Genomic DNA, 25,942 nt, shown 5'->3' on the forward strand with positions numbered 1-25,942 from the left:
AATAGGTATGTCAGCAGAGAAGAAATAAAATCAGCCGCTAGTTTTAAAAACAATTTGATCAGGACCTGGCGATTTATTCATATTTAATTATTTTAAAGCAGAACAAACATCAGAGAGAGTAATTTGTTGAACAACAAACTCTCTTGTCCATAAATTATGTCCAGTTTCAAGGAATTCGAAATCAGAAATCATATCATTATTTGTTGGAAATAAAGACCTTGATGCAATAAAGTGACTTAAAAATATTAAGCATTTGCTTTTTATCTGTAATTTTAATAGAGTCTGTCATTATACAAGGGGGAAGCTTATGGAAGCAGAAAAATGCCAATAGTTTTTGAAACATAAAGCATGCTGAATTCCACAAATGGAAAAAAAAGATGCATTGCAATTAACAGTGCTTGCATTTTAATGCCTTGTATTTCCAGGGCTTGCATTTTTAGGTCCTGAAATTTAACATAGTTGTTTATTTAAACTGTGAATATTTCAATTCTAAATATTTCACACACATTTTCAGAATTAAAAATTCAATAATTCATATTCACCTTACAGAATTCACTTCCAAAATATTCAGTCTGTTTAAAAATGCGATGTATAATATTCGACAGGCAAATTTCGGTAATTTTATTTCACTTTCCGAATTCGCTGCCACAAATTCAGTGGTTCAAATTCGGCAGAAAATTCGGCGTTGCACATCCGGGACCCGCAGGAATAGCAGTAGAGCACCGATGCATGATCTCCAGCTGATGTCAGCTGCTCACCAGCAGGTGGTGCAAGCGGCTGTTGATGAAGGCCATTCATTCACAAAAACTGATTTGCAGAAATGGAGCAAGCTCTAAGTAGAAGTTTTGATGATTTTTAATTCTTTATTTCGGTTGCTTAGTTTCTCTTTGTATCATGGCTTGTGTGACTGTGCTGTAATACTGGGGTTCCCGGTCACACTCCAGCATTCCCCGATGACGCGTAACCGCCTCAGTGATATAACTAATACAGTGATACAAGACCTCAGATCTCAGAACACTTTACTGATGATTATGCCAACTATATACAGGCAAGCAAATGAGGACAGAAGAACGCAACGCGCTGCATTTTCGTTGCTTTCACTTACCACTGATCTGTAGAGTCGACAGTCCTACAAATATATCAATACCACGATTAGTTTTAACAGTAAGTAACCACTTTATATCGACATAAAAAAGGAGTTCAAAACCGCCTAGGTGTATTGTTGCTGCAAATGTAAACCGGAGAAAGCATTGACGCGCTTTCGCACCCAAGGGGCCGTCTGACAATTCCACCGACTGGGTTAAAACGTCCAATGTATTTAAATTCAAATGTCTTAACATTTAAAATAACACGCTTTCAACCTGTAAAGCTTGTATTGCTCATAGTGATTTACTACAGATGAGATTGTGCCAATACCGCCCTTTTTATATATGTACAGTACACAATTATTTACATATAAAAAAATCCCTGGAAAGATTTTTTTTTTTTTTTCTCATGTTCCAACAGTAGTACGTTGCTAGGTACAAAACTGACTTACTACAGGTTAGATTTTGCCAATATCTCCCTTATGGTATGAACAGTACACAAATATATTTTTTGAAAAAACTACATAAGGGTTTTTCATGTTCCACAGGTTGTAGTGGGTTGATATTTTGCCAATATCTCCCTTACTGTATGTACAATTTACAATTATTTAAAACAAAAACAAAACAAAATCAGTAAGAACCCAAAAAAGGAATTGTTCATGTTCCAAAGGTTGTAGTATAAAATATCGATGTACTTTATATACATTAAGCAAAATTTCACCTATAGTAAGTCAGTCTAGTCACTAGGAATGTACTACAAACTTTGGAGGAAAAAAAAAAAAGCTTTGTGAATTACAGTAATTTCTTAAGAATAATTATATACTGCATGTACAGTGAGGAAGATGTTGGCAAAATTTCAACTGTAGTAAGTCAGTCTGGTCACTAGTAACAATATTTGTAGCAGGAAAATTACATTTTGATGAATTGCTGTAATTGTTTCTTAAATATTTGTGTAGTGTACATACTTAGAGAAAGTATTGTCTAAGGTGAGATACTTGCAATATTTATTTAGTCAGTTTGAGTAAATTATTCATTTACTGTAAACATGTTTGAATAAATAATAATTTGAATAAATTATTGAAATGAAATAAATTATTACTTAGTTTTGTACTGTGAGATAAATGTGCAGACGGTCCCTAAAGCAGCCTAGGCAAATATCAAACCTAAAACTACCGCTCTTGGTTTTCTGTGGGAGAAAAAAAGTTTGGTGAAACTTGTAGGTTGTGGGGCTTATATTCTAGGCTCATCTGCTTAAATGTGCATAATATACAGTAACAAATTTGATTAATTAGATGCTGAATTTAATCATCACTGAGGCAACAAACCACATTAAGTGTTTTCTTTATGGGAAATTAACCCACGGTTTTGCGCGTTCAGTAGCTTGCGTTCATATCCTCATCTGTTTGCATGATCAGTAAGATCTGAGTTTGGTCTTTTAATAGGCTTGTTTGAGATGAGCAAAATCTGCATCACCATTGATCACCGCGAGATGCATGCCAGTTAGAAAAGTGTCCGAGTTTTTTTTACTTTTATTTTTTATTATTAAATGTATAACATTCACAGGGGGAATAGTCAAAGCAATAAAATACATACACAGCCAGAATACAAAACAGTAAATACCTAAATAATAGTAATAACAAAAAAGAAATATAAAGAGAAAAACAAATAAATAATAGTTACCATAAACACATTTTAAAATAAATAAATAAAAAGTGTCCGAGTTACTCCGCCTTGTTCTGATGTCATGCTGAAGTGTGCCAGAAAACTCTCGGGACGACGAGGCGGCTGTCGGATTGCTCTCCACCGACTGTGCTCAAAAGCATGATGGGAAACAACTGATGCTGCGTTCTCTGCTAAAATGTTTTATTTATTTTATTTTTTTATCTGATTTCTTGTGATTGTGTATTTTAAATTATTCTTGAATATTCCCAAACACTATGACAGTGCGATATCTGTGTGAGATGTTATTGTTGTCATATTTCTATAAAAATTTGTATTAAAGTAGAAATGGATGATAAATACGCCTTTCTTTCGTATGGGATTAAATAGCAAGATTAGCAACAATAGTCTTTGTTCATCATATCTATATACATATAAAAACAACAGAACTGAAATTATATCATGTTTATCAGCAGCACAGCACATGAGTGAGAATAATGCGATATCTTTGATCTCAAACAAGCCTATTAATAGCTGTCATTGCTACGCGTTTTCTTTAACCGATTTCTGAGGGAAACAGCGTGAAACCTTGCGCGTTAGTTCATATTCCACATCTGCTTGCCTGCATATAGTTGGCATAATCATCAGTAAAGTGTTCTGAGATCTGAGGTCTTGTATCACTGTATTAGTTATATCACTGAGGCGGTTACGCAATCCTGGAATGTGACGAGGAACCCCAGTATTACAGCGCAGTCACACAAGCCATGATACAAAGTTACAGAAACTAAGCAACCGAAATAAAGAATTAAAAATCATCAAAACTTCTACTTTGAGCTTGCTCCATTTCTGCAAATCAGTTTTTGTGAATGAATGGCCTTCATCAACAGGAGAAACTTCATCTGGAGATCATGCATTGGTGCTCTACTGCTATTCCTGCGGGTCCCAGATGTGCAACGCCGAATTTTAACCACTGAATTTGTGGCAGCGAATTCGGAAAGTGAAATAAAATGACCGAAATTTGCCTGTCGAATATTATACATCGCATTTTTAAACAGATTCAATATTTTGGAAGTGAATTCTGTAAGGTGAATATGAATTATTTAATTTTTAATTATGAAAATGTGTGTGAAATATTTAGAATTGAAATATTCACAGCTTAAACAACTGTTAAATTTCAGGACTTAAAAATGCAAGCCATAGAAATACAAGGCATTAAAATGCAAGCACTGTTAATTGCAATGCATCTTTTTTTTCGATTTGTGGAATTCAGCATGTTTTATGTTTCAAAAACTATTGTCATTATTCTGCTTCCATAGAAGCTCTATAAAACGTTTTGTTACCGGTTAGGAATTTAATAATCCTCCACAACTTCCCAGGGTTTGTCAAATTTTTCTGTGGTTTTATCAAGAAAATAATCAGATTTAGCCTTTCTAATCGCTACTGTACACTTGTTGTGAAGCAGCCTAAAATGCAGCCAATCAGAATTTAAATGTGTTTGTCTGGCCTTAGCCCATGCTGCATCCTGCCCTTGAATAAGATCACATAAGGCAGTTGAGAACCATGGACTATCCCGGCATTTAACTCTGCATTTTCTCAAAGGTGCGTGCTTATTAATAATTAACATAAAATGATTATAAAAATAGTCCCAAGAACAATCAACATCTGGAATTAAAGTAATTTGTATCCCAATCAATTTGATCATATAAGAAAGCTTGCTCACTAAAATAATTCATAAAATGCCTAGTTATAATTCTCGGGTTCCACTTGGGTAGCTTCCTATTAGAGGCTGATATTTTTTCAGGAAACAAAATCACTACGAATCTGTCACAACAAATGGAACCCAGAGGCAAAGGCAAGTTAAACAAATGATTTAATGTACACAAAACGAATTCAGGCAGTCTGCCGTTCGCTAGCCGGATCAGGCATACGCAGAACTGGTAAATAACTGGAACATAGAAGACCTGACTTGTGCGTGAGGGAGTGCAGTCCCGGCCGGAGAGGCGAGTGGCGACTATCACAGAAGGCTGTACAGTCCGGAAGGCTGCGCCTGGAGGCAAACAAACCACTGGCAGCAGGTAACTAGGAGACTGGGCAGAAATCTGGTAAAACACTCGACAGGACTTTGACTTGACTAGCCACAACAGAGCTACTAGAGTATTTGAAAGAGAGCTGGCAGACTGGCCGCGAAGCACAATAATCTGGCAAAGATGCCTGATCACACACAGAGAGATATAGAGGAGCAAATCAGCGTCAAAAAGAAGCAGGTGCCGTCCCAATCAGCGCGAGCGCCGTTTGTGATAACGAACAGCTGAGTCTAGGATAGCAGAGCAAGAAATGGAAAGGAAAAGAAAACTCGAGTCAAACCCGGTTCATGACAGAATCACGTGATTGGGACGGGAAAGGAAAAAATGTCAGCGGGAGTGGGCGGGACCAGGAATAGTAATAACACTATGATACCCAACTTTATACACAAATCTACCTTTTATATAAATAAACCATAAACTGAATATTTTAATTTTGATCTCAATTCTAGTTGCACTGTCTCTTTATGCTCTCCTCCTGTTTGCTTTGGATTGGATTGGATTCAATTTATTGTCATTGCACATGTAGATACAAGGCAACGAAATGCAATAGAGAAGAAAAATACAGCACAACATGAGGAAAGGAAGGAGAAAAAAATAATCCTCACACCATGCTCCTGAACGGGAGTACAGTGTGAGAACAGACAAAAAAACCTCAGCATAGAGCACAGTCAAAACAGGAACTTGCAGAGAATAATCCAGTTCAGACGACCAGCCATCCGGTCTGCAGCCATTACAGCGCTAACACAGACCCGTTATCAGACTGACGGGAAGAAGCGGCAAAGGTGTTGGATGTGGGTAAAGGGAGGTGAATGAATATCTGTATCTATGAGCGTATGAGTGTGTGTATGTGTAAGTTCGTGTGCCTAGAGATCCGCCGCGCTGGCACTCCAAACAAGTTGTCTCAGTCCGCAGATTGTGGTGCGACACAGCAATTGCCATGGAAACGACCTTGGCCGGAGCCCAAACGCTCGACAATCACAAGGTGTCTGTTGAGGGGGGAGGGAAGAATGAGCGTCTCCCTGCAGCATTCGTCCGGGGAGTTAGATTCCAGAACAACCTTGCCAAGCTGTTCTGTTGTTTTGGGAAGCCGAAAAGAGATAAGATTGTTTGGTCTTTGGGCGAACAGCTGCCTAATTTCACAGCTATTCTCATTGTCCATTCTGATCTCCTTGTCCATCAATTTTCCTTTCCAAAGCCGAGAGCTTATCCGTGATCGAATCCATATTGCAGTTAATAGTCTCTGTCTCAGAGGCGACCGCTCTGCCGACTGCTTCAATCATGACGGGCAGCCTTGTGAGGTTTTGGACAGCTGTTCCCGTCTCCTTAATTCTCCGATAATTAAGGGCAACGCCTAATCCAATCAGCAGAAACCCAGTTATCATGGTTCCGAATAGGTAGATGTCTTCGATGTCCTCCACGGAAAGAGCCGCCAGACACACGACCCGCCAGCTCTCCCATGCGTCCATCATGTAGCCAGCTGCGAAAGTTCCAGCAGGACACCCGGGCTCTCCTGATCCCAAACTTCTAGTCGAGAAGATGGTGTCAATTGCGTTAAGAGACCAGTTGATCAGATCCATAATTTCGGTTTTGTCGAATAGTGCAGAGAGAGTCTCTTCCAGTGTTAGACAAGGACAAGACAAGAGAGCAAGCAGGGGAGGTAAGGGTAAGGGAGGGAAGAAAAATGCGACCGCCTTCGACGAGAGCCAAACGAGGATTGGTGCTGCTGGTTAAGTGAATGGATTGGAATGGAATGGACAGATTGTTAACGGCTGGTCTATGTGGTAATACAGTACATCGGGCAGGACATCCAAACGCTCACCTATCATTCATCGACCTCAAATATGGCTTTTCATCTGAAAGATGTATGTAGTACATGGCTGCTTAATCTAATGTTAACCTAGAGAAATGTGCGCTATTGAAGCGTATGTGTGGCGTGTGGAGTTGAACAGTAGGACAGGTGCCGGTGAGCTCACTTGCTCTTAAAATCTCTGTAATTTTTGGTCATATAGATAAAAGTAGCCTAATACATCTTTTGAATCTGTAAAGACTATACGTTTATTTGTGTGCACTCAGAATAACAACGAAACGTTGCGCTTTTGTAAAGTAATTAAAGCAAACTGGATGCGCTTTCTGCCATCCAGATCTCTGTGAACTTGAGCGAGAAACTTTGAAACAGTCTATGAAAAATATATCTATAGAGAGTGAAATGTCTACTTTCAAATTTTTGCCTATCCAGTTGAACCCACTGGATGCCGCGCTGCTCATTCAAAATATTGTGGAAAAAGAGAACATCGATGCGGAGATGTTCTTGTTTGCGTCAAAACTGAAACCAAGCCGTTCACACAGAACGCATATTTATCGCATTTTCTAGAGGGACGTCAATGGGGATGGGGGTGGCAGGGGTGAACGTGGTCGTAGTGTCCATTGGAGACCTGTTGCTCTCGGGGCACCACTGGCTCCGTGTTGCTGATGATCGGCCAGATTGCGTTGCTTGTTCTGATCGCGCATGTGCAGTCAGTGTGGGGTAGGTCTACCATACTCTCAAGAACTATAAACTGTGTCACCTAGATACCTAATTGGGCAGAGAGCTGGTCAACTGATCAAAAAATAGGCACATGCATTTTACTATGGCACAGTAATATAGTAATAATTTACTACTTTCTCCTGTTTTACTGTTGATTTCCTCTATTCCTGATCAAATAAGTTCAAACATCCATTCGATCTATTATTTCCTGAATATTACTGATGAACTGATCAAAAAGTACGCTACTGTTCACATGCGTTTTACTACTGTATAGAATAGTAATATAGTAATAATTTACTACTTTCTCCTGTTTTACTGTTGATTTCCTCTTTTCCTGATCATACCCTGGAATAAGGATAAAAAGAAAAAAAAAGAAAAAAAAAACCATGCAAATAGGTTCAAACATCAATTCAATATCTACTATTTCCTGAATATTAAGAAATTCAAGGGGGTCGCCCCCTGATGATGTCATAATATGCAAATTAGATGAATATATTTACACCACACATAAACTTTCGGTCATGCCCAACAGTTTTCTAATTTACAGTAGATCTCTATCTTTAAGCCCTTTCAGCCACAAGCTTTTGAAATCTTAATGTCAAAATCCAGCATTTTTCCAAAAATCCCTGGCGCCTAAAGGGTTAAACTATACATACATGACGCTTTTTGTTTCTAATTGTTTAAAGGGGTCATATGATGCGATTTCAAGTTTTCCTTTCTCTTTGGAGTGTTACAAGCTGATTGTGCATAGATAAGATCCCTGAAGTTGCAAAGACTAAAGTCTCAAAACCAAAGAGATATTCTTTATAAAAGTTAAGACTCTGCCACGTCCCCCTAAAACGCCTCATTCAAACACGCCCCCACATGTCTACGTCACGATGTGGAAATATTTGCGTAATGCAGCCCAAATGTTCACACAAAGAAAGAAGGCGTGGTTTCAGTAACGGCAGTAGTGTTGATGCAGCCGTGTCAGGGAGACGCTGTGTTTCTAGGTGAAAGCAAAAGCACTTTATTTGGCCTTCCGAGAGTAGATGCATTTAAGAATCATTAAGATAACTTACAACACAACAGCAACACATTTTATGGACGACCGTTTCGTGAACCTAGGAGAGGAGGTCATTCTGACTTTGCTATGACAATCTGGCGCCTCAGAATCAGCGACTGTATGTATGTTTTGTTATTAGTTTAAGTATTTGCTAGTGACTGTTCAAATGCGGAGTTTTGCGCATCGTGTGTGTGTGTGAGAGAGAGAGAAAGAGTCACATCACAGTGGAGTCAGCTGTCTTAATTGCGGCTTGTGTACAAACACATACGAGCTTCATCTCTGTGTCTGCCACGTGACTTTGTTCCCCTCTTGGGCTTGAACTGATGGTAAAACTAAGGACATTATTAACTGTCTTTATATTTATTTTGAAAGCTGAAGCTCGCAATTATGGAAAGGGGCGTTACATTTCCGACTAGTGCTTGTGGTGTTTGGCCAATCACAGTGCACTGTGTCAGTTGGCCAATCAGAGCAGACTGTGCTTGCTGGAAAGAGGGACTTTGTAGAAAACTACACGTTTGAGAGAGGCGGGGCATAGAGGAACTACAATTGATGTAAATTATGTAATTGATAAATAATGTGTTTTTTGAACATTAAAGCATGTCAACATATTCTGTTACACCAAATACACAAAATAAATATCTTTAAAAAAGCATCATATGACCCCTTTAAGCTACATAACTAATTATGGTTTATGAACATTATTTTAAACATAATGCACTTTCAAAGATATTTTTATTGCTCTGAAGAAATGTGCATTATTAATATTTTGCTCGATGTGCCCTCTTGTGGCCTCAGGAGAGAAGCCAAAAGCTTTTTCCTCCTAACAGAAATTATGCCTTTTGAATTTGAATATAATACGAATATGGATAATATTATTAGTACACAATTCGAATTTAGTTTTTCAGCCAATTTGCCAGCCCTAAGGCCTAGTGGGTGTATCCAATAGTAGCTGAAGCAGATCTTAAACAATCAGCTATATTGAGCTGAAGGGTCTTAGACACAGAAAGATTTAAAGCTAATTGTTCATACAGTTTAGCTATTGAAACTGATAGTAGCAATGATGCCTCAAGATGTTGTCTGACAAAGATTGCCCCCCACCCCTTTTTCATTTAGAATCAGAATCAGAATCAGAATGAGCTTTATTGGCCAAGTATGTTTACACATACAAGGAATTTGTTGTAGTGACAGAAGCTCCACAGTGCAACAGAAAGACAGTAACAGGACAGGACACAGGTAATAAAAACAAAATAACAAGAAATAGCCAATAACCAATGTACAAAGCAGCAAAAATAAAAATACACAATATATAATATAGGCGACAATGTATGTACAGGTCAAGTATGTGCAAATTAGAAATGATAAAAATAAAAATAAAATAAGTGAGTGTGGTGAATGGATAATGCATTAGTTGTGTGTTCCACGTTTATTTATTGAGTGTTCATGAGATGGATTGCCTGAGGGAAGAAACTGTTCCTGTGTCTGGTCGTTCTGGTGCTCAGAGCTCTGTAGCGTCGACCAGACGGTAACAGTTCAAAGAGGGAGTGTGCTGGATGTGAGGGGTCCAGAGTGATTTTACCAGCCCTTTTGCTCACTCTGGATGAGTACAGTTCTTGGAGAGTGGGGAGGGTTGTACCAATGATTCGCTCAGCAGTCCGGACTACCCTCCGTAGTCTTCTGAGGTCAGATTTGGTAGCTGAGCTGAACCAGACAGTTATTGAAGTGCAGAGGATGGATTCGATGATGGCAGAGTAGAACTGTTTCAGCAGCTCCTGTGGCAGGGTGAACTTCCTCAGCTGGCGAAGAAAGTACAACCTCTGCTGGGCCATGTGAATATCCCACTTCAGGTCCTGAGAGATGGTGCTGCCCAGGAATCTGAATGACTCCACTGCAGCCACAGTGCTGTTCATGATGGTGAGTGGGGGGAGAGCAGGGGGGTTTCTCCTGAAGTCCACGATCATCTCCACAGTTTCTAGCGTGTTAAGCTCCAGGTTGTTGAGACTGCACCAGACAGCCAGCTCCTTAACCTCCTGTCTGTAAGCAGACTCGTCACCGTCCTGGATGAGGCCGATCAGTGTGGTGTCGTCTGCAAACTTCAGGAGCTTGACAGAGGGGTCTTTAGATGTGCAGTCGTTGGTGTAGAGGGAGAAGAGCAGTGGGGAGAGAACGCAGCCCTGAGGAGCTCCAGTGCTGATGGTTCGAGTGCTGGATGTGAATTTGCCAAGCTTTACTAACTGCTGTCTATTTGTCGTTCAAAACGACAAAAGAACTCGTTTAAGTCGTCTGCCAGGTGTTGATTCTCCAGAGTGCTGGGGGGTGGTGTTTTGTAGCTGGTGATGTCCTTCAATCCTAACCACACTGAAGCAGGATCACTGGAATAATTCCTCTTTGCCAATCTCCTTTTCCAGTGTGTATTTGGCCTGTTTGTACAAGACTTTATCCCCCTTTCTGTGAGCATCTTCTTTGGCCTGACGGAGCTGTCTGAGTTTGGCAGTGAACCATGGTTTGTCATTGTTGTAGATTAGATGAGTCCTGGTAGGAATGCACATATCCTCACAGAAACTGATATAAGATGTTACAGTCTCTGTGAGCTCGTCCAGATCATTTGCAGCAGCTTCAAAAACAGTCCAATCAGTCAGGTCGAAACAGGCTTGTAGATCACGCTCTGTTTCGTAAGTCCATCTTTTAACAGATCTTAATACAGGCTTTGCAGACTTAAGTTTCTGCCTGTAGGATGGAATAAGATGAACCAAACAGTGATCAGAGAGTCCTAAAGCTGCTCGTGGAACCGAGTGATATGCATCCTTTATTGTTGTATAACAGTGATCCAATATATTACTGTCTCTGGTGGGACATGTGATGTGCTGTCTGTATTTTGGCAGTTCACGGGAGAGATTTGCTTTATTAAAGTCCCCGAGAATGATTAAAACAGAGTCCGGGTGTTGTTGCTCACTCTCTGTGATCAGATCAGCGAGTTTCTGTAAAGCTGTGCGCTTGCGGTGGAATGTAAACACTCACGAGAATGAACGAGCAGAACTCCCGCGGCGAATAGAACGGCTTGCAGTTAATGAAGAGCGTTTCTAGCTCTAAACAGCACATCTTCTTTAACACAGTTACATCTGTACACCACCTCTCATTGATGTAAAAGCACGTCCCGCCTCCACGCGATTTCCCCGTTGATTCCGTGTCCCGATCTGCTCTGATCAGCTGGTAATTAGGCAGATGAATCGCGCTGTCCGGTATGTCGCCATTCAGCCAGGTTTCCGTGAAACACAGAGCAGCAGAGTTGGAAAAGTCCTTGTTTGTCCGGGAGAGCAGAAGGAGTTCATCCGTTTTGTTGGGTAGAGAGCGGAGATTCGCCAAATGGATGCTAGGTAACGCCGTTCTAAATCCGCGCTGACGAAGTTTCACGAGCGCGCCGGCTCTCTTTCCCCGTCTGTGCCTCCTCCTGTAGCGTTTGACCAGAGCTACGGCTCCACCAACTATAATGTCCAGCAAAACGTCCGAAAAAACAAAAATGGTGTGTTCTGCCGAATGTTCAGCAGATCATCCCTGGTAAAACTGATCTTATTTGAAAAACAAAAAACAGGAAAAACAAACAAAAACAATACGAAAACTGCAACGCACAATAGCTGCCATCAGCGGCGCCATTTTGTCATTTTTTATGTGCTCTAGATTTATGTGCTCTAGAAACCTTATAACCAGTAATACTAATGTCTTTGTCTGAGATATATTTATTAAGCCAATATTCAGATATGACTATAGCATCCGCGTTTGTATTTTTATCCCAGATATACACCATATCCAACTTTCGCGAGCTTGCACTGACTCCAAAATTAACTCTCCAGAGCACAAACACAGTTATGCATTGGGTAGTTTGAAGATCTGTTTCGTCAATATGATAGTGAATAGATAATATCTCTAGTTTTTCTGTGGGTGCTCAGCCATTCCGAGCGCTGATGTTCACAGTATGCAACAAATTAAATTAGAACCATCTGAAATGTTTTGAGATCACTTGTACCCTTCCTGATCGAAAAATCCAGTCTTTCACTCTGTGTCAATTTGAGCCTAGTTAAAGATTTAAATCCCTGCCGCTCCTCTGTTGGTCACGCATTATGGAAAGTGAAACTTAAAACTTCTTTCATTTCAGATTGGTATTTACAGCATTATCTTAATAGGCTGCATATTAACTTATTGGGAGAAAACCGGTAGTTCTGTGTGAAATCAGACATTTGAACAACCTCATATAGCTAAAATGGCATGATCATAACACCTATATATAGAGAATATTCGACTGTGAGATTGTATCGAATCAGGCTCCTCCTATCGAAGCATCGAATCTTCGACTATTCAGGGTCACCCCTAGTTTATTTGATCAATTAGATCGAAAGACCTGAAAAGGCCCATACATTTACCCACCCATAGACCCTTCCCTCGACAAAATCAGAACAGATGTGGATGAAAGTGGAGATGGATTAAAACACCAGATGTAAACGACAATGTGTCTCCCTCGTCTACTTGTGATCTGATCCATCAAAACACATCACGTGTAAACAGGGCCATAATCACACGTCAAACTCTTGTACATACCAGAGGAGTTTTCCATAGTAATCAAACTCAAACATGACTACATGAGGGCATCATGATGATATATTCTTCAACTCTTCTCCATATTCAAATCTCTCTTCTCAAACTCAGTACAACTGAACACAGCTCTCCCTACACAACAACAGAGAAGAACAATCATCACTGTATATAACACAATCGACCTGAGACAGCTTTATTAAACAAACTCATTTCACTTAAACTTGGCTTTATCAAACAATTTAACTCAGCTTTATAATCATTGATGCATCTGTCTACTGAAGTGATAAGTGTTGGGCTTTCTCATTCATCTATTATTTGATGTGTTTGCAGTCATAGAAAAAAGACCCTCAATAATCCGGCCCATCGCATTGAATATTACATCATTCAGAATGTTTGTTTTCAATGTAAACATTAATGTAGGAGCCAATATGTTAATGTTGATGTATTTTGGGCTGTCACCACTTGGGGGCAGTATGTGCACATAGGGTTTTTAAGTCGGTGTTTCATTCACGTAGAGTGAGCAGGCTTGGTGCAGGGAACGTATACAGTTTTTACCACACTTTGGGAAGCTAAGGTGTCCACCATTCATCATTGCAAGTATGTATTTATATTATGTTCAATAAAGTAGTCTTAGACTGAAATCTACAGGAAGACTGGACATTGGATGTGTGCGTAAAACGTGTGTTGCTATATTCCAAGCCTTCGGCAGTTAGCTGCTGACACAAATAGTAAAAACTTAGTTCCCATTGGATTGCTCAGCGGCGTTGAATGGATTATACGTGAAGCGCTATTGGAGTGGATTTCCGTATAAACACCAAACAAGGAAAGTGAACGAGGATTATAGGAACTTGCTTGCTTTGATTGAGTTTGCAATGCAGACACAGAGCGGACAACAAGGTAGCCCGGTCGGTGCTGTTTATGTTGTTTAAAGGCTTCATGTAATGGAATGTGAAGTTTTGGATCAAACGGAGACATGCTGTGCTGATAGTTTGTGCTGGCTGTGTTGTTGTTCATGGATGGAAAGAAAAATTCAGGTTGTGAAATGGTTACTGATGATGATGGTAGAAAGGTTGTTACTGAAAAGGTTGCAAATGATGATGGTGCTGTTGATGAAAATGTGTCGCTAAAAAGAGAGAGAAAAATGACTGCAAAGGGGGTTGCCTTGCTCTTTGAAAATTTGCAGAGGTCTAGAAAACAGAAGTTGAATCAAGTAAACAATATCAAACAAAAGGTGAATGATATAATTTCTCTTAAAATCACAAGTGAAACTGTACCAAAAGTGGAAAAGCAAATGAAGAGGTTTGTCAAATATTGTGAAGAAGCTGAATATTTGCATAATTCGATTGTGGAAATGCCAATACCCCAGGATGAGTTTGATAAGCAAACCAAATGGTTCAATGCTAAAATGGTTGAAAATCAGTGTTTTCAAAAAGGAATCACAGAATGGTTGTCTGATGCTGGAAAAACATTGAGTGTGGGTACAACCTGTGATGCTTCATTTGCAGTAAACAGTGAAATAGGACCTGATGACATTATTTCAAACGTGTCTACAAAACAATCCCAATGCAGCAAAGTGTCAAAAGGATCAGCAAGTACTTCAAGTTCAACTTCTTCTGCACGGATTAAAGCGATGGCAGAAAGGGCTGCATTATTACAACATGCTGCTGCTATGGAGAAGAGACATACTTTGGAGGAGGAAGAGGAGAGACTCCACATTCAAAGTGAAAGACTCAAAAGACAAAAGGAACAACTCATGATGAATGCAAAAATAGCAGCCAACGATGCAAGGTTGTCAGTTTTAAAAACCAGTGATGTTGGAAGCAGTAAAAAGGCATTATCTGATGATTTAAAGCGTAAAAAATCACACTCATTGAATCCTGATTCACAAGTACATCTTCCTTGTAATCCTACTCAAGTAGCAATGCACTGTACAACTACACAACAAGCTGCAGGCATACAGGATGGCACAGCTGTTGTTCAAAATAATCCAGTCTCTCATTCTCAATTACAAATTCATTCTTTGCAATCTCATGTTCATCCGCAAACTGATGTAGGACAAGGTATTTTGTATAATATCATGCAGCAACAGGCAAATATAACAGCTCAACTTGGGCATAGGGGGGACGTGGCTTCATTACCTCCTCGAGTAATTCCAATCTTTGATGGAGATCCCTTGCAGTTTGCTGCCTTCATTCAAGCTTTTGAGCATGGAATTGAAAGAAAGACCACAAATGCACAGGACTGCTTGTATTATTTAGAACAGTACACTAGAGGACAGCCGAGAGAGTTGGTCAGAAGTTGTCATCATATGCCAGCAGAACAAGGATTCCGTAAAGCCAAGAATTTGTTGAAGGAACACTTTGGTCACGAGTTGAAAATCACTGCAGCCTACATGGAAAAGGCTTTGAACTGGCCTGCAATAAAACCTGATGACATCAGTGGTTTGCAAGCATATGCTTTGTTTCTGAGAGGGTACTGCAATGTGATGATAAATTTGCAGTATATGGATGAGATTAATGTTTCATCGAACCTTAAGAATATCATGATGAAATTGCCTTACCGACTCAGGGAGAAATGGAGAACCACAGCTTGTGAATTACAAGAACTAAATGGTTGTAGGCTTACGTTTACAGATATGGTGGACTTCATTGAACATCAGGTTAAGATTCTCACTGATCCTCTCTTTGGAGATATTAAAGATAGACAAGAACCTATATCCCACAAAGCCAAAGTCAAATCTGTGCCTTACAGTGGTAGAGGGCGAAATTCAGCTACAGTGGCAGTAGTCAACACTGTTGAAGATTTTCAGTCTAAAGTCCACCCATCACAGCACAGTTTTTCATCTTGTTGCTATGCATGCAAAGAAAATCATGTTTTGGAAAAGTGCCCTGAGATTCATAAAATGACTCACAGACAAAGGATTGAATTCTTGAAGAATCGTGGAATTTGCTTTGCTTGTTTGAAATTTGGACACCTTAGCAAAGACTGTATGAATCGTCAAATCTGTGGTGTGTGTAGTCAGAAGCATCCTACTATACTGCATATCTCAGCTAAGGGTAAAACCATTGAGGAGAAACAAGTGAGTAATGCTCTTGTTACTTTGCAGACTTATGCTCATATTGGGGCCGGAGAACAGGATTGTTCTTTGTCCATTGTGCCAGTGCAGGTAAAATCTAAGCTTGGAGATTTTGCAGTAACAACATATGCTTTCTTGGATCCAGGGAGCACTGCCACTTTTTGTACCGAAGGACTTATGCGGAAGCTAAAGATGACTGGGACAAAGAAGTGTATATTGCTTCAAACAATGGGGCATGAAAATGTAGTAAACGCGTCTGTGCTCACTGGACTGGAGATCTCAGGATTATCTGAGGATAAATTTATGAATTTGCCAGAAGTCTTTACTCAGAAAGAATTATGTAATCATGCCTAATAATAGATGCCTTGCAGAACAACGTTTAAAGAGCTTGAAAAGGAAGTTCAGTAGGAACCAGGAGTTTCAAAAAGAGTATACCGCTTTTCTTACTGATGTTCTCAACAAGGGGTATGCTGAAGCAGTACCACAAGATCAGTTACTTCGAGATGATGGTAAGGTGTGGTATATCCCACATCATGGGGTATACCATCCTAAAAAGAAGACCATTAGAGTTGTGTTTGATTGCAGTGCAGTTTTCAAAGGAATGTCCTTGAATTCACAATTGCTGCAAGGGCCAAATCTCACCAACACATTGTTGGGTGTTTTGACCAGGTTTAGGCAAGAACGTGTGACTTTGATGGCAGATATTCAGGCCATGTTCCACCAAGTAAAAGTATCACAGGAGAATGTGGATTTTCTTCGTTTTTTATGGTGGCCCATTGGTGATACTACGCAAAGCTTCAAAGAATACAGAATGAAAGTCCATCTGTTTGGAGCCATTTCATCACCAACCTGTAGCAATTTTGCTTTAAGAAAACTTGCTGAAGATTACAAGGATTGCTTCCAAACAAAGTCTTGAATTCTATACTGCATAACTTTTATGTAGATGACTGTTTAATATCTGTTCCCACAGAAGTGGAGGCACTTCAGATGGTTAAAGACTTAACTGCAGTCTGTTCCAAAGGAGGATTCCAGTTATCCAAATGGATAAGTAATAGCCGTAAGGTGTTGGCAAGTATTCCAGAAGAACGTCTATCATAATCGACGAAAGATCTCAACTTAGATAAAGACAACCTGTCTGTCGAAAGAGCGCTTGGATTGTACTGGTGTGTGGAATCTGATGCGTTTATGTTCAAGATTGCTATAAATGAAAGACCATCAACAAGACGAGGCGTTTTGTCAGTTGTCAGTTCTATTTATGATCCCTTGGGATTTCTTTCACCATTAATACTTCCTTCTAAGTTGCTGTTACAGGAATTGTGCAAAAGAAACATTGGATGGCATAATGAAATGCCACATACCCTTTCACGTCAGTGGTCTGAGTGGCTGCAAGATCTCAACAAAGTAGCTATGGTGAAAATTGACAGATGTATCAAGCCGAAGGATTTTGGAGCGATCAGGATGGCTCAATTGCACCACTTTTCAGATGCAAGTCAATATGGTTATGGAACTGTCTCTTACTTGCGTCTGGAAGATGAAGTTAAAAGGGTGAGACTTTCCTTCATGCTTGGAAAATCTAGGGTTGCTCCTTTGAAACAAATAACAATACCAAGACTTGAACTTGCAGCTGCTGTTTTGGCAGTCAGAATTGACAAGATGCTTAAGAAGGAACTTCAGCTGGATCTAGATAAATCAGTTTTTTGGACAGACAGCCAAACTGTACTGAAGTACATTGCCAATGATGCTAAAAGATTTCATACATTTGTAGCAAACAGAGTGTCGGTCATCAGGGAGGCAACAGATGTTGTACAGTGGAGACATATTGGAACAAAGTTAAATCCTGCTGATGATGCCTCTAGAGGCATGTCTATTAAGTCGTGACGTATTGTCAAGTATGGTGACCCATACTCGAAATTGGTGCTCTGCGTTTAACCCATCCAAGTGCACACACACAGCAGTGAGTAGTGAACAAATGCACACACACACACACACACCGTGAACACACACCCGGAGCAGTGGGCAGCCATGCTGCGGCGCCCGGGGAGCAATTGGGGGTTCGGTGCCTTGCTCAAGGGCACCTCAGTCGTGGTATTGAGGGTGGAGAGAGCGCTGTACATTCACTCCCACCTACAATTCCTGCCGGCCGGGGACTCGAACCCGCAACCTTTCGATTACGATTACGAGTAAATTTTCTGTTGAAAGCTGCAGAGCAATGGCCACAATTTTATTTTGACCGAGCCCTGATAGATGATCCAGAGGTAAAAAAGGATACAGTGGTAAATGCTGCCATTTCAAACTGTTCTGACACTGCTACTCATCAACTCTTGAACTATTTTTCTGATTGGACAAAACTGAAAACTGCAGTGGCATGGATTCTAAAGTTCAAAGATGTTGTTTTGAAGCTCAAGCAATACAGAACAGACATTCAGTCCTCATTTACTTCTAGAACAAACAATTCTATAGTAGAGCAGGACAGAGTTAATGAGGAAATGAGAAGGTTTCGAACTGGATTCCATGGTCAAAGTCTCACACCAGATGATCTTTCTCAAGCAGAATCAGCAATTATTGGATTTTCTCAATATGATGCATTCAAAAAAGAAATTTTTTCCTTGCAAAGTGGAACATCTGGAGTCAAAAGGTGTAGTAATATCTACAAGCTTGATCCAGTATTGATGGATGGTTTACTTAGAGTGGGTGGAAGACTTAGTAGAGCATCAATGCCTGAGGAGACAAAAAGACCAGTTATCCTGCCGAAAGAACATAATGTATCCAAACTTATAATGCAGCATGTTCATAGACAACTAGGTCATGCGGGGAGAAACCACATGTTGTCAACTTTACGAAAGAGGTACTGGATTATTAATGGAATGTCTGACTTACCAAAGGATCATGCCAGATTTGCCTCCTTTTTCCAACACTGGTGTGGACTACTTTGGACCTATTGATGTGAAGAGAGGTCGCAGTGTTGTCAAAAGATATGGAGTTATGTTTACCTGCATGACCAGTCGAGCAGTACACAGCAGTATTCCTGCATAAATTGTATTCGTCGTTTTATGTGCCGTCGTGGCCAAGTACTGCATTTAAGATCTGATAACGGCACTAATTTTATTGGAGCAGAGAGAGAGCTTAGAAATGCTTTGAAGAGTTTGGATCATGATAAAATTTAGCATACTTTCCTATCAGAAGGAATAAAATGGACCTTTAATACCCCTGCAGGATCACATCACGGAGGCGTGTGGGAGAGGCTCATTCGTCTTGTAAAGAAAGTGTTGTACTCAACACTTCAACAACAATGCTTGGATGATGAGAGCTTTCATACTATTCTTTGTGAAGCTGAAGCTATTCTTAATGACCGTCCTATCACAAAGCTTTCTGATGATCCAAATGACTTGGAAGCTCTCACGCCAAATCATATCTTGCAGTTGAGATCAAAACCATTTCTTCCGCTAGGACTTTTCCAAAAAAGTGATTTGTATATCAGACGTAGATGGCGGCAAGTCCAATATCTGTCTGATCTGTTTTGGAAAAGGTGGATAAGGGAATATCTTCCACTACTTAAGGAACGACAAAAATGGAGGAAGCCACGTAGAAACTTCACTGTTGGTGATATAGTTGTCATCATGGATCCAACTGCTCCACGTGGTTCCTGGTCACTAGGCAAAATCACTCAGACTTATCCTGACAAAAAGGGATTTGTCCGTTCTGTACAACTGAAGACAAAAACAGGATTGCTGGACAGACCTGTTTCCAAAATCTGCCTGTTGTTGGAAGAAACAATGGACTGATCTTCAAAGAAGTTCACATACACCCATTTTGGCTCCTTTGATAATTTAAGATATAATTGTAGTTGCACACCAACAATTATGGGGCCGGTGTGTAGGAGCCAATGTGTTAATGTTGATGTATTTTGGGCTGTCACCACTTGGGGGCAGTATGTGCACATAGGGTTTTTAAGTCGGTGTTTCATTCACGTAGAGTGAGCAGGCTTGGTGCAGGGAACGTATACAGTTTTTACCACACTTTGGGAAGCTAAGGTGTCCACCATTCATAATTGCAAGTATGTATTTATATTATGTTCAATAAAGTAGTCTTAGACTGAAATCTACAGGAAGACTGGGCATTGGATGTGTGCGTAAAACGTGCGTTGCTATATTCCAAGCCTTCGGCAGTTAGCTGCTGACACAATTAATACTGACAGTTCTATTGGTACAGATCGATTCATTTCATTCAGGAGTAATAAAAGCACATCTGATCTCTTTAGATAACTGTAGTGATGTTTAACAGTAGAAGGATACTGTACTGAGGGAAGCCCCGCCCCGTCACAGACTGTAGTCATGACAACGTGTTTTTACGTGCATGTTGTGGATGGGGTCTTTAAAACAGGTCTATTCATTTACACTGTTATCAGCACGCTGAAGTAGATTTGTCTCTTGTTGTTTATGAGAGAATATGCGCTGTTAATGCAGAGTTAGAAAACTCTGTCAGTTTTTAAACTGTCACTTTCTGTATGACTGAAGTTAAGACGTTCACCGGCATAACTATTGCGCAAAGTTTGCACGTTGCTTTTGTAATATTCATTGGCTCGCTTTCATGGTTTAAAACAGAAATATTTACAGTATTGTGACGTAACCGCAAACCCCCATGCATATGTATCTTAAACGCAGGGATACATGAAAGAGGAATCAAATCGGTATGCCGTGCTGCTGAAACACATCTCTATGCTTGTGTGCGCTTCGGGTGTGTGCGAATACAGCACGCAAGAAACGAATTCAGTTGTGTTTCGTTTCTTCTTCTTGTGGTTTTAAATAGCTTGAACGTGTAAATTGCCAAATTAATCTGTGAATCACACGCCGAAAGGTGGGGTCTGGACCTGGTCCGTATAGCCCATAACCCCTAATAGCCCATATGACAGATCAGAGCAATCTTTTATTTACTAATTTAACATGAAATCATCAAATTGCTACTCCATATCAATCACATACAACAAAAATACAGAATAATTAGAACAATCATTTATGCACAATAAATAACAGAGCGTCATATCTATACACATTTTCCCCAGAACGTTCTCGCGACCCGGTAGGAATTCTTCCATGGCCCGGTAGTGGGTCGCGACCCGGTGGTTGGGGACCTGTGCGCTATAGCACCATTAGCATCACACGCTAGATGCTTTCTGACTGTAAACAGCAGCGAAGAGACTGCGGTCAAGCCAGCTGCATCATTTTTCACTATGTTTATGTTTTGAACATTGATTTGAATGTTTGTGAATACTTTTTTTTTGTACATTGACATTTGTATTGTACATTTATTAAATTGACATCATTTATTAAAGAAGAAAATTAAGAAATGGTAACATGATCACAGACCCCTCTCACCCCGGACACAACCTGTTTGCACTTCTCCCCTCAGACAGACGCTACAGATCTCTGTGACAGGACCCTTTTCTATTCTAACATGACAGTGTCTCTGTGTATAAGACACGGTTCAGAAAGACATGATTGATTGAGTCAGTGTGGAAGAACTTGACTGGTCTGCAGAAAACCAAGTCCTGATCCCAGCTGAACACCTCTGGTGTGACTTTATATGCAGACCTTGAGCCAAAAACTCATCACCAAACACCAATGACTTGGTATCTACATGTCTACTAACTCTCAGAGTAGACTGTTGTAGGTTTAGGGTTGGTAGAATAAGTTGACATATACTTACAACATGCTGACTATGAGAAACTTTGCATGTTGTGGATCCATCAAAATAAAGTGTTAGAACATACTAATCTAATACTCTAATGACTGCTAGTTGACATGGAGTTACAAAGTTACTTACTGTTAGTAGAATGTCTAAAGTGGACTATCACAATAAAGTGTTACCACACAGACAGCAACATAGTTTTGGCCCAGATCCAGCCCACATCTGGCCCGTGTCAAATCCATGCAGGCACTGCTTGCTGTCTGGGCAGGGATCTTAATTATAGAAATGATAGTGTGTCGTGTGTATGGCAGGTTAAAGAGATGGGACTCTTAAACTCACAGAGTGTGTCTGTCTCCTGAAGTCCACCCTTCTGATCTGCCAGCTGGAGCCACCTCTTCATAGTCCCCTTGACCTCCATTTCAGCAGCATTAGCTTGAAAGTTTTTCCAAATTGCAGCCTTGAAATATATGTATAAATATATATATTTAGGTTAGTTAGGACTGCTGAGAGAATTATCGGTGCCCCTCTGCCCAGCCTCCAAGAACTTTATATCTCCAGAGTGAGGAAAAAGGCTAAGAAAGTCACTCTGGACCCCTCACACCCAGCACACTCTCTCTTTGTACTGTTGCCCTCTGGCCGGCGCTACAGATCACTGAGCACCAGAACAGCCAGACACAAGAACAGTTTTTCCCCCAGGCCGTATCCCACCTGAACAACACATAACACACCCCGGTACTGTACATCTGTAAATAACTCATCAAACCTTCATCTGTACATAGGACACATGCACATTCACAGTTCTGTCTATGGTCATGTCTCTTTTCTGTATATTTTTATTTTTATTACTATTGTTATTCTTAATTATTGTATATTCTCTTCATTAGTGTTCTTTATCACCTTAATTATATGTTGTCTGCACTATGTTTGTACTTTCTGTACTGGTAGCTCATAACACCAAGACAAATTCCTTGTGTGTGCAAACACTCTTGGCAAGAAAGCTCTTTCTGATTCTGATTCTCTTTCTGATTCTGATATTGTAAGGTATAAATCTTAAGCATTACAGTTTTTTACAATCATTAGGACCAGACCCAGAATTCGCACCTCATATGTTTGATGAATGTTCATGCATAAGTTCATGCAGCAGCTCAGAATTTCTGAAAAAAAAAACAAATGTTAGATTACATATATAAAGTGTTCAGATTAAACTTTTAAATTAGTTTGTTTGCTCATAATAATCCCCACCACAGTAAAATAAATATGATTTTAATCCCATCATATGGCATTATACGCTTCACAAGTTTTCATTTACTCTAAAAACTGAGCCTGCTCTTGTGCAGAAGACAGATTAGGCCTCGAATCGACGAATCGAATGCATTCTAGCAAACAAAATAGAATTTAACTCATTAAAATTTAATTAGCTAACATTATCGTGCACTGGATACTGCTGGATACAGCAAATTTTTTTTATATAAAAAAAATCACATTTGTTTTTCTAAAGACTGCGCAGTTAGGCCTAACGTTACTCATCAACACTCAACACGGGACCAAATGGTTTTTCTGATGTTATCGCAAACCTCCTAATAGAAACTAACTAAAAACTATACTCTTCGTGGCATTTAAAACATCAAACAACACGAGATTGAACATGAAATAAATTAAATAATTTACCTTTTTGCAGCTGAAGTGTTCCTCTTGAGAACTGTACCCGCCGAAATCTCCTCAGGATTAACCGCCAGATCTTTCTCTCAGGCGGAGGAGATCCTTCATTCTAGCAGCGGCCCGCCAGAGACTAAACTAACTTGGGCCAGAGATAGAGACACACAACTACACCGAGTGTGGACCTGCAGCACGAACAACAGCTTTCAGCAGAGATCGGCCCAGATAGAAAAAGCCGTCTGTCAGCCAGAAGTGTTTTGTAGAGTCGGCGTTTCAGCCAGAATCGGCCCGAGTGTGCTTGCTATCTGGGAAGGTGTGTTCGACTTCATGCAGCACTTCGCAGACCGATCGGCGGTTGACTTGAAGCAGTGTATATCGGTTAGAAAATTTGTCCGACTTGAATTGATTTGGCCGGCACCACGTCACTGTCACGTGTGGCATCAAAGTACCACGAGAGCGTCTCGAGAGCAGCGGCTCACTCAGCAGTAAACAGAAACTATATAAAATAACGGTTGCCTTAAAGAAACACACAAACACATGACCTTTAACCCCCCGCGAGAGTGTTTATTCATAATTCCTGATTCTGATGTGTTTTATCTCCATCAGATTCCCATCAGCTCACTCTGGATCTGAACACAGTGAATAAACGCCTCCATCTGTCTGAGAACAACAGAGTGATTACTAACACTGACACACAGCCGTATCCAGATCATCCAGACAGATTTGATGGTTATGCTCAGGTGTTGTGTAGAGAGAGTGTGTGTGGACGCTGTTACTGGGAGCTGGAGTGGAGTGGAGATTATGTGTTTATATCAGTGTCATATAAGAGCATCAGCAGGAAGGGACGGGGTGATGAGTGTGTGTTTGGATGTAATGATCAGTCCTGGAGTTTGTTCTGCTCTCCCTCCATTTACTCATTCATACACAACATATGGACTGCTCTCCATGTGGAGCCCATCAGCAGGAGAATAGGAGTGTATGTGGATGAGAGAGCAGGAACTCTGTCCTTCTACAGCGTCTCTGACACAATGAGCCTCATCCACACAGTCCAGACCACATTCACTCAGACCCTCTATCCTGGGTTTAGAGTTGGTTCTGGATCATCAGTGAAACTGTGTTGATGAATCAGAACAGACTGATGAGAGATTCTACCCATAATGCTTTGAGCTGCAGGATCAATCAGTAACAGATGTTATAGAGTTTCTTCAGCACATTAATATGAACATGAATCAGAAATCCTCATCTAGACAGTGAGATCTGTGTTTCTGTGCTTTTACATTTTGTGCTTTTCTCAAACTCTGGGCTGATTAAAATCAGTCTCGCTTCAATCATTTCCATTATTATTTTCAAAATCAGGCTTATATCTTATCATTCATGTGATTTTCTCCATTGTTTGTAATAAAACACAATGTCAAAGACGGAGAACCAGAGCCCTGGAGTGTCTCGAGGAGTCGAGCGTGATTCACCTCTACTCTGATGAACTGTGTTCAGTCAAGGCTTTTCATTTTATTTTCAAGTTAAGTTGTGTTGTGCATTCTGCCTATCATGTGTTCAAACAGATCGAACCTAACTGACATCGACCTGCATTTCACCTGTTGTGTCTTTTCTCATTACAGCTGTGTTCTGAGTCCTTGGTGTATATGATTGTATGATGCTTCTGCACTGTAACAAATAAAGTCAGTATTTATAATAATAATAACCATTTCCAAAATATATATATATATTTTTTAATTATATCAATTGAACATCCATAACATTTTATGATTGTAATAATGCTTCTGCACTATAAAAAATTAAAGTCAGTATTTAATAATAATAATAATAAAATTATTATATTTCCAAAATGTAAATTTAATTATTTTAAACAGCCATAAAAATTGTATGATTGCAATAATGCAACTGCACTGTAAAAATAGTCAATATTTATTAATAATAATAATAATAATAATTTCCAGAATATGATTTTATTTTTTTTATTAAATCAATTAAACATACATAAAAATGTTATAATTGCAATAATGCTTCTGCACTGTAAAAATAAAAAGAATTTGTATTTATTAATAATAATAATAAAATAATACAATTATTAATAATATTTCCAAAATATTAATTTTATTTGATTATTTTAAACAGCCATACAATTTTTATAATTGCAATAATGGATGATTAGGAGGCCATGATGGTCAGAGGCCAATGGGGAAATTTGGCCAGGATGCCGGGGTTACACCCCTTTTAAATTATATCAATTAAACATTTCAATTAATTTTTTAAGTAATAATAATAATTTTCCAGCCCTGCAACGAAGGTAACACAGGCAGTGATTGACAAGCTGCTGATCAATTTTGTCTGTGAAGGAAACCAGCCATTTTCTATTGTAGAATTACCATCATTTAGGAAAATTATTGAAACCTTGCAACCTCAGTGCACAGTCCTGACAAGAAAAACACTGCGTATCAAAGTGCAGGATACATTTGACAATATGAAGAGTGCACTTATCCAAAAATTAAACAATGCTGAGTACGTTGCTACAACTGCAGACTGCTG

The 25,942-nt window shown here is 39.7% G+C and overlaps 1 protein-coding gene across 1 annotated transcript in view; it reads left to right on the top strand.

The window, feature by feature from the left end:
• LOC306861601 (NACHT, LRR and PYD domains-containing protein 3-like) overlaps window positions 1–25,086 on the top strand; it is a 149,951-nt gene extending 124,865 nt beyond the window's left edge. Inside the window, exon 10 of the mRNA XM_079403973.1 lies at window positions 24,005–25,086. Coding sequence (XP_079260099.1) covers window positions 24,005–24,519 — 515 coding nt within the window. The 3' untranslated portion in view covers window positions 24,520–25,086. The remainder of the gene's footprint in view (window positions 1–24,004) is intronic.
• The last annotated feature ends 856 nt before the right edge of the window (window positions 25,087–25,942 follow it).

The sequence above is a fragment of the Barbus barbus genome, assembly GCF_936440315.1.
Source record: "Barbus barbus genome assembly, chromosome: 42".
Classification (NCBI taxonomy): domain Eukaryota; kingdom Metazoa; phylum Chordata; class Actinopteri; order Cypriniformes; family Cyprinidae; genus Barbus; species Barbus barbus.